Below are 8,902 nucleotides of genomic sequence, written 5' to 3'. Positions count from 1 at the left end.
TATGAGTAGGGACTCGCACGAGTTTGTCAATAAAATGATGTTGGTAGCAGTTCGGATACGGGAACAGTCTGGAAGGATGAAGTGGTTCACGGCCTGCGGGATGTGCAGTGGTGGGCTCGATGGGCGTACACATGTCCGAAAGGATGCCTTTCTCGGGTTGTTCCTCTGGCATGCCCTCTCCTACGAAGCGGATGTGGCATCGATGCCATGGTCGCGATGGCAAGGGGAAGTCTCTGACCTGCGAGTTTACAGTGAATATCGATTGGTACATATGTCAAGAAATGCATACGACGTGGACGTATCCTAGATATTTTCTAGGTGTCATGGCCTGCGCAGCAGTAAGCACCGCATGGATGTCAAGTTCTTCTGCCATTCCGACTGGATCCAGCCACAAAGCAATGTAGATGCCGATGGGGGCGAGAATGCGAGGGAGGGGGCCATTCTGTGTCGTAAACAGGAGTGATGGGATAGTTCATGGCCCCATGAAGCCGCGCTGTATGTCTAGCAATCACGTATTGTCTTGCTGTGCAATTGGCAGACACATGGCTGATTTGAATACAAGACATTCGCACGTCGTGGGAATGCTGAGTGTTGCCAACAATGAGATCTGAGATTGGGATCTTCATGGACGCACATAGGCACGTGCAAAGGCGCTAATCACCGGCGCGTTGACCGCACAAGGCCCTTTCGCTAGCGACCGCTGTTATTCGACCATATGCATGATACCTGCGTCCTTATAACTCGGACAATGAATATGCACAATAAGTCTTGTGTGCTGCTCGTATCATGACGGCCCTACACGACCAGCACAAGTCGTCTTGTCTGAACTGTGGTACGCCGCGCGGAGGCATGACATTCAGCCTGACATGGTCTTCACAATGAACACAATAGAGTTGTGCGAGGTAAACAAGTACTGTATATCTCACGATGCGTTTGTACATCGTTCCAATGTAGGTCACCGGAGAGGCGTTGTCTCAGCCACGTGTCACTAGTCATATTGAGAATCACGGTGCGTGATCAAGCTTGTGTTCTTAGGCAGAGTTTCAACGCGTCTGTGGCTGTGGCGCAAGCCGCGTGGGACTCCGAGAACTTCATTATGATAGTATCCTGTTAAAGTTCGTCTGAGACTCGAAGCAAGAAAGATCGACAAGATATATCGCGTTTGACTGAGCTCTGTCAAACGCGTAAGGAACGTACAGAGCGGCTCGCGCAAAGTCTGCGAGATACTACAAACAATGCCAAATACGGTGGCATGCGCTCGCCACAATCCCAAGTTCCAACATATCTATCAAAGCTCTGTTTGAACATAATCTATAATACTTCATTTTGGTGGCCTTATACTGTGTCTTGCCATGCTTTACTCGCACGAATGTATCGACATGGTGAATACATGTTTCGGCGGCAATGCGGGCACAAGGGCCGGCGCCAGCTCATGTCCTATGGGCGTCTTCCAAGCAAAGAACGAACGTGTTGGTGGTTGCTCTGAGCACCAGAAACGATATATGTTGGGCATGTACGTGCCAACATCCTTACCTCAGTATTCACATCGCATTTGACTCGCATAGACTCTTCAGTAGCACCGCATTTACGAGCCCCACTTCACAAAATCAGCCACATCTCATTGCAACAAAAAAGCAGCAGCACCGTTAGGTCTGCATAGGTACCAAAATCTGCCTGTCATCTCTTTGATGGTCTCGCGGGTCGCCGGAGCTCCTCCAGCGAGAGGTCTGTAAACACCCGCGGTCTCAACAGCGTGACGGTAGCCATTTTGGTTGCCCTCTTTTCGTGTCGTCTTAAGCCCATCCCGACTGTACAGACCACGTTACAGTCACGAAGCGTAGATCCGGCATGCGTACCCTCCATCGAGTCAACATTGAACTGATCTCCGCAAGGTACGATGATAGGAGTGAGATCGCCTGATATGACATTCTCCCCAATCGCCTTCCGTATGTCGAGGCTGAGTTGCACGATTGTGTGTATTTTGGCGCCGAAAGTACGGCTGAAATGATCTCGAAGCTGTTGGATGGAACTTCTCTCTCCGGAGAGGAGTACAATAGCAACGATGGAATCGATTATGCCGCTTTCTAGTCCGGCTGCGACCTTCACATGGTCTGACATAGGCAGGTATGTCATGGCGAGCGCTCGCCATCGGCCTGACACGGACTGATCCTCTAATCACCCTTTAAACTCAGCGTTTTCCTTCCTTTGTCGCTGCGATACCACTCACCATTTGCGTGAATCCTCTTGTGGACCTCGTCGAATATCTTACGATCACCGAAGTGTTGAAATACCCAAGCTTTAATGATTCTACTTGCGCAAAACACGATGCAAGCTTGAAACGCCATCTGGAGGACGGATGGCCTGTCATGGAGACGTGACTGCAGGAGCTGGACCATCTTCGCTCCGACAGAGGACTCGATTCTCTGTTTTGCTTCATCGATATCTCCTTGATGGCGTGAAGTCTGAGGGGAGAGCCTGATCCTTGCATCTGCGATCTGTGCGGACGCTTGTAGGATGTGGTCGTTCAGCTCATTCACGAGTCGCAAAACGTCGGCGTCCGAATACTGATCGTTCTTCGTGAGGAGCGTCTCAGTAGCGCGAAGGGTGGCTGTCCTCTCGTCCAACAACGTCGCTGTGACCGTGAGTTTGTTCTCCGCCTCCGCAAGCGATCGCTGCAGCCCCCCCACCTGCCCAGTTACTTCCTCGAGCTTCTGGTGCGCATCCTTGTAACCCCTCCGTAACTTGCGTATCTCCTTCATCAGCGATTCGCGGTCCATGTCCTCAAAGCGTCCCCGCGTAACACGTCCATTTCCTCCGCGATTCTCTTGTCGGTGTGCGGTCACTCCTCCGGAATCATGCGACTGCGCCTGCTGAGTAGCTTCACCATTGTTTGTCCTGACCTGCGACTTGCGCCCCTGTCCATGTTCTTGTTCGCGTTCGTTTCCAGCTGTGCGGCTAGTGGAATCAGGGCGAGTGGGCTGCATCGGGTCTAGGACACGGGCTGGTTTCTCGACTAGCTGTATTTTATCGTATGTTGTCGATTGGTGCGACGGTGGGAAGGAGCACGGCTGGCGTGGACACTAGAGAGTACTGCAGTCGAGGCAGCGTCCGAGGCGAATGAAGTGCTTCTGTCTCTGGCTTGCAGATGGATGCTTACAGCGGTTCCTTGAAGCGTGAATCCATTCACGAATTACTCGCACGAGTATGCTCATGTTCGCGTCCTTAGCTCCTGAATAGGTTCGATTCAGCCTCCACGAGGATTACGGGTTCCGCTGCGCCATCGAAGTCATGCGTCGCATGCTTAGAAGAGGCAAAGACTAATCCACGATAGGTTATTCGCATCCCATCTAGGCGTTCATGTTACCTCAATCTAATTTACATACGACCGGGTGCAGCATCGTTCTCTGTTCGCTCAACGTATGTCCGATTGTTCCCCGGTTCTGATCTCTATGCACCCTCGTCGGGGCTCAGAAGTTTCACCGGTAACCGTCCGAGGAGCACGTCTTTCTGGTCAGTTCCCGTTTCCCTTTCCTCTAGGTTTTCGAACACAATGTCTACTCTCAAACCGTTCAGCGGAGCTGAAAGAAAACTGGTCCTTGCGTTCGACGTGGGGACCACCTTTAGCGGGGTGGCATATGCACTTCTCGACCCTGGCCAAGCGCCTACAATCCAAAGCGTGACCCGGTAGGCTCAACAGAAAACCCACAGATCGTGCTCTCATTGGCTTGCATTAGGTTCCCCGGGCAAGAAAACGCCGCTGGAAACTCCAAGATACCATCCGTGCTATACTACGATGCAAGTGGATCCATGCGCGCTGCTGGTGCGGAGGCAATTTCTCCTGCTATGGAACTGGAAGCCGACGAAAATAGTTACATATTTGTTGAATGGTGCGTAAGAGATCATATCAGGCCCTACGCGATGCTCACTGGCGTTTCAGGTTCAAGTTACATTTACGACCCGAGTCTGTGGATGACGACTCCTTCAAGAACACTGATATACCCCCGCTGCCACCGGGGAAGACGGTGATCGACGTCTTCTCTCAATTCCTTCAGTACCTTTACAACTGTGCGAAACAATACATTGTGGAGACGCACGCAAACGGCGATAGAGTTTGGGATTCTCTGGGAGACAGGATTGATATTGTACTCAGTCATCCTAACGGTTGGGAGGGCCTGCAGCAGAGCAAAATGCGAACGGCAGCATGTCGTGCTGGTCTTGTCCCGAACACTCTTGCTGGACGGGCTCGCATACACTTTGTGACTGAAGGGGAGGCAAGCTTGTACTATTGCGTACAGAACGGGCTAGTTGCCGACTCGATGCAGGTGAGCAAGAACCTCGGACAGGCGTCATACTTCCCTGTCGAGCTGACAAGCTTACAAACTGTTTTCAGAGCGGGGAAAGCGTGATGGTTGTCGATGCCGGTGGCGGCACCGTCGATATCAGCACATATAAGTTTGTGAGTGTCAGTCCTATCACGGCAGAGGAAGCAGCTCCACCGGACTGTGAGTATACGTCGCTGCACCGACATGTGACCCGCGTATAACAGGGTACTACCTAGGCTTAATGCAAGGCTCCACTACGGTGAACGTCAGGGCCTCCAAGCTCTTGACAGGTCAGTTATTTCTGTCACGAAAGATGCTATTTTGACGCAGCGGCCCATAGACAAGTTGTCGAATTCACGATATAGCAACGATGTAGCTTCGATGCTCGAATACTTCGATAAACATACAAAGCAAATATTCAAGAACTCAAATGAACCATCGTATATCAAATTCGGCTCCATGGGCTGCAATGATGTCTCGGCTGGAATTCGTCGTGGACAACTTGTCCTTAGCGGGTAAGTTCTGGCCGAACCGCGCTACCTATAATTTCTTTTCTCACATGATCGTCTATTCGCGGGAAAAGGTCTGAGGTAGCATATCTTTTTGAACCTTCTGCTTTCGCGATTGTACAAGCAGTTCAACGTCAGCGACAGCTGTCTCCGCCATCATTGCAGGTGAGTGCGAGGTTTCGCATACAGCTGGTAGTGCGTCTTACCGCTCACTTAGACCGTGTTCCTTGTTGGTGGCTTCGCCGCAAGCCCATGGCTGTTTTATCAGCTACAGGAACGTCTAAAGACCCTCGGGCTGCAGCTTACCAGACCCGACCGCCACACGTATGCGTCTTATTGTGAACCCGATTTGCGCCACACTCACAGAGAAGAGCAGAAGCAAGGCGGTCTCCGAGGGCGCAGTCGCCTTCCATTTGGAGCGCTGGGTGTCAGCGCGCAAGGCGAGAGTAACATACGGGGTGACATGCTGTCGGCAATACGACAACCTGAACGAAGAGCACAGACATCGGCATCCAAAGACCAAAGTGTGGCCGTCAGGGTTGTGCATGGTGCCAGATGGCTATCTGACGTTGCTGTCGAGGGTATGGACGTTCTGCGCATCTTGAAGGCCGTTATCAATTGTCTGAACAGGGAAGCCAAGTCCACGGGAATCATGAGGTATATCGCGACATGTTCGTGGAGTCACGCAAGAAGGCGGATCTGAAGACTGTGAAGTCGATCGTTACATGCTACCGGGGCAAACTTGCGAACCCGAACTGGACCGATGTCGAACCAGGTGAGGATTTGAAAGCCACAGTTAAGTTATTCAAGCAGGTCTGATATACCCGCGGTTGATGCAGAGATGTTCTCCACGCTATGCACTGTGCATGCGGACACATCTCGCGTGCAAAAGGTGAAGAAGAAGGGTCCGAAGGGGCCCTACTTCACGCAGACGTACAGGGTGGTGCTGCTCTGCGGGCTCACGGAGCTTAAGGCCCAAATTTCGTGGATAGAAAATGTGAGCCTACGATCTGTCTCCGCTGCTGATGCCTGACCTGACTCGTTCACAGGGAAGGGAGATGCGGTGAGTATCATACGCATCTGCATGGTAACTCATAGAGTTCATATTCCGTGACTCGTACAGTGGACCAGCATCTATCGTGTATGATGATGATGTAGCCACTCTGGCATAGACTCCCAGACCCGTCAGACGGTGGCATGTCTTCGGAGAACTTGCGACGGGTGATCCATCCTGCTTCCGGTTTTGTTATACCGCCGCTGTCCATTGTTTACCTATTGCTTGCCTGTTGAATCACCATTTATGCAGTGCGTGGCGTCTTGCGTATAATCCGTGAAGGGTAGGCTCAGATTTCTACCGCGTATCGAGAATCAGAGTTCGCGTGGACCTCAAAGCGCACTTTGTATGATGTGTACGATGGTCAGCTAGTGCCCTTAGGAATAGGCAGTACTATGCAAGGATGTCTGCGACTTTCTGTCTGCCGCTTAACAAATAAGTAACACCAAGACGCGTCGCGTCATCAGAGCGGAGTCTGAACACGTCTGTGGCGCTCGTGACAAGTCGTGACACCCCTATTGAGTCGGCGCTTGTCCTTCGAGGAGCACTCTGGAAAGCACGAATCTGTCCAACGCGCGTTGTAACACTCACCATCATGCATCCTTGAATGCTCTTTGTCGAATAACTTTACAATATGTGTTGCCTTGGTGAATTGACATCGGCGCCCTCAAGCTTAGGTACGTTGTCATACAGCTCACGAGATCGACGTTATCCTGATATTGCGCACGCATCTCGAGTGCGGGTGTAAGGTCTGCGCTTTATTTTGTGATATATGTATATATACATATATAAATTGCGCTCCGATATCGGTATCGAAATGGCCGTCGACTCACCTTATAGACGCCTTTACGACAAGGAGTCCAGATGACCTTACGTTGAGCAGCGTTGTGGTCAATGTATGCTTGTCCATTCAATCATGAATATCAGTATGTAGAGAACGCCATGCTGATATCGCCCACAGATTGGCTTGAGACGGCCTGAATTGACATGCATTTTGACACAAGACGTCAACCAAAAAGTACGTATGCAGTGCAGTTCCACGAATGTATGCGCTGGTTTTAAGTATTGTTTCCACATTCCAGTCATCTAGATGCTGAGTCTGAGCCCCTGCCGAGCCCGCGTAGCTCGTTGACCAGTGTCTCTGGGACTACCTTTGCCTTCAGCAGCACCATGTCGTGTACCTTCCCCTCTCTCTTCTCCCTTCTCAACAGACCCATCTCCGTCACGCATAGGGCCTTAACCTCCTGCGTGTGTTGCGGAGCCGTAGTTGCTGTCTTGACTGTGTACGCCTCCTCCATGGTACCCTTATCGAAATACGTCCCGCAAGCGACGGTGAAGGGTTCGAATTCCCCGGAGATCACGTCTTCGTATATCGCTTTTCGGATGTCAAGAGATCGCTCCACAAGTGGTTGTATCTTGCTTCCAAACGCCGCGCCAATAGTTTTGTTCAGGCAGGATCGGGTGCCTCTCGCTCCAGCTAGAGATGCTATGCTGGCGACGTCGCCGACCAAGATTTTCGTAATGTTGATTGCTATGGACTGACTCTCAGAGACGGCTCGTATATAGGATCGGGATAAAGCCCTCCAGCGGCCAAAGACTGGTTGCTCCTCTGCATGATTCTGGTCAGTGGCTGCCATAATTTCGAAGTCAAGTGAACGGGCACTAACCGTGTTTTCGCATTTCCTTATAGACCATTCCGAACAGCACGGACTCAACGTCGCGATTCAGAGACCACAAGCGGATGAGCCAAGTCAAGTGTGTCGAGATGCACGCTTGCACAGCGATTTCGATGCAAATCATGTTATTACCGTGCTGCCGCGACAACAAGATGTCCAGCATGTTCGGACCCAAGAGTTTGGCCATTGCCTCCATTTTTGCTTCATCCAAGTCCCTCCCTGCTTCTCCAGCAGTCAAAGTTGGTACGTAATCAGCGATCTGCGCCGCCACCTGGAAAATGTGGCCATTGAGCTCCTGAACGAGCCGCGTGATGTCAGCATCGGAATAGCTGTCGACTCGAGCGAGGAACTTCTCTGCTGCGCAGAGCTCGGAAGTCCTCACGTCGAGCAAGGCTATCGTCGAGGTATGTGAGAGCTGCAAAGCTTGGAACGCGTTTTCCATCTCTTCGACTGCTGCCTTTGCCTGACGCTCGCGCTTTTCGGACGCCTCTAAACGGGCGCTGAGTCGGCGAGTCTCGTTCTGCAGCTCCTCTAAGGTCCTGGGTGGATCTCTATCCTGTCGCCGATGCCCATTCTGCGGCCTCCCTCCGCGCGAGTGCGTTCCGTGAGGTCGCGGCTGCGGATGGCTCCGGTGACGTGGATATCCTCCTCTCGCGTTACTATCACCACGCCTTTCCGAATGTCTAGGCGGCCTATGTGGATCATCAGAACGTGGGGAATGTACTGCTAGAGTCGGACTTCCAGGATGACGATCTGAGGGCGGGATGTTGAGAGCCGCAGGCGACCTCCGCTCCTGACTCGGTCGAGCCGGGTTCGGGTCTCCTTGGGAGGGCGCAGAAGTCATCTCGCACTGGGCAGATGTGCGTTGGTGAGAATTCGCAGTAATGGACTAGGGACACAGCGACGTGGCCTGAACGGGGAGGCAGCGCACAGAATGGCCTAGTAGGTCGTGCAACTCCAATATTTTCTTTCTCTCATTTACGTTGCAATCTGAACTCCTAATGTGGAACCGGCCGGACACATTAATCGAGGAGCACCTCGCGGATCGGTTCCTGATTCACAGTTGTTCTCTGTAAGGACTTCTCATGATTCATTGCAACGACACTGATGTTTCTCACAAACTTGGTCCTTCGCATTTAGCCCACAAATCTACAGATGGGAATGCGCATGCCGCATGGCGTCTCAAGACGGCGCTTAATCGATAAGATGTCGCCTTCGTTCCCCGAAAAGCAGAGCTGAAGGCGCCGCGTGGTGTGTAGCAAATGAATACTCTACCGTGTGTCCTCCTCCTTCTGATGCTCTTTCCACGTCCCAAATGGTCGGCTCCCATCCTTACTCACC

At 51.9% G+C, this 8,902-nt stretch overlaps 4 protein-coding genes across 4 annotated transcripts in view; 1 reads left to right on the top strand and 3 right to left on the bottom strand.

Annotated features, from left to right (window-relative positions):
• POSPLADRAFT_1145050 (hypothetical protein) overlaps window positions 1-415 on the bottom strand; it is a gene marked incomplete at both ends in the record, with an annotated part of 1,179 nt that extends 764 nt beyond the window's left edge. Inside the window, 2 exons of the mRNA XM_024485754.1 lie at window positions 91-238; window positions 290-415. Of these exons, the coding sequence (XP_024338656.1) occupies window positions 91-238; window positions 290-415 (274 nt within the window). The remainder of the gene's footprint in view (window positions 1-90; window positions 239-289) is intronic.
• A 1,756-nt stretch (window positions 416-2,171) lies between these two features.
• On the bottom strand, window positions 2,172-2,984 carry POSPLADRAFT_1144810 (hypothetical protein; the record flags this gene model as incomplete). Its single annotated transcript, XM_024485734.1, has 1 exon — window positions 2,172-2,984. One exon carries the CDS (start codon window positions 2,982-2,984, stop codon window positions 2,172-2,174), a length of 813 nt encoding a protein of 270 aa, XP_024338655.1.
• A 566-nt stretch (window positions 2,985-3,550) lies between these two features.
• POSPLADRAFT_1144067 (hypothetical protein) lies at window positions 3,551-5,864 on the top strand (the record flags this gene model as incomplete). The annotated part of the gene is made up of 11 exons (XM_024485652.1): window positions 3,551-3,684; window positions 3,735-3,887; window positions 3,938-4,322; window positions 4,391-4,502; window positions 4,559-4,612; window positions 4,663-4,837; window positions 4,906-4,996; window positions 5,049-5,155; window positions 5,208-5,412; window positions 5,462-5,606; window positions 5,671-5,864. 11 exons carry the CDS (start codon window positions 3,551-3,553, stop codon window positions 5,862-5,864), a joined length of 1,755 nt encoding a protein of 584 aa, XP_024338654.1.
• A 1,103-nt stretch (window positions 5,865-6,967) lies between these two features.
• Window positions 6,968-8,405, bottom strand: POSPLADRAFT_1034358 (hypothetical protein; the record flags this gene model as incomplete). The annotated part of the gene is made up of 2 exons (XM_024477014.1): window positions 6,968-7,515; window positions 7,553-8,405. The coding sequence occupies 2 exons, from the start codon at window positions 8,403-8,405 to the stop codon at window positions 6,968-6,970; spliced, it is 1,401 nt and encodes a 466-aa protein (XP_024338653.1).
• Between the last annotated feature and the right edge of the window lie 497 nt (window positions 8,406-8,902).

Source organism: Postia placenta (assembly GCF_002117355.1).
Source record: "Postia placenta MAD-698-R-SB12 unplaced genomic scaffold POSPLAscaffold_8, whole genome shotgun sequence".
Lineage (NCBI taxonomy): Eukaryota > Fungi > Basidiomycota > Agaricomycetes > Polyporales > Adustoporiaceae > Rhodonia > Rhodonia placenta.
Note: the sequence above shows the minus strand (reverse complement) of the source record. Positions and strands in the feature narration are given on the sequence as shown.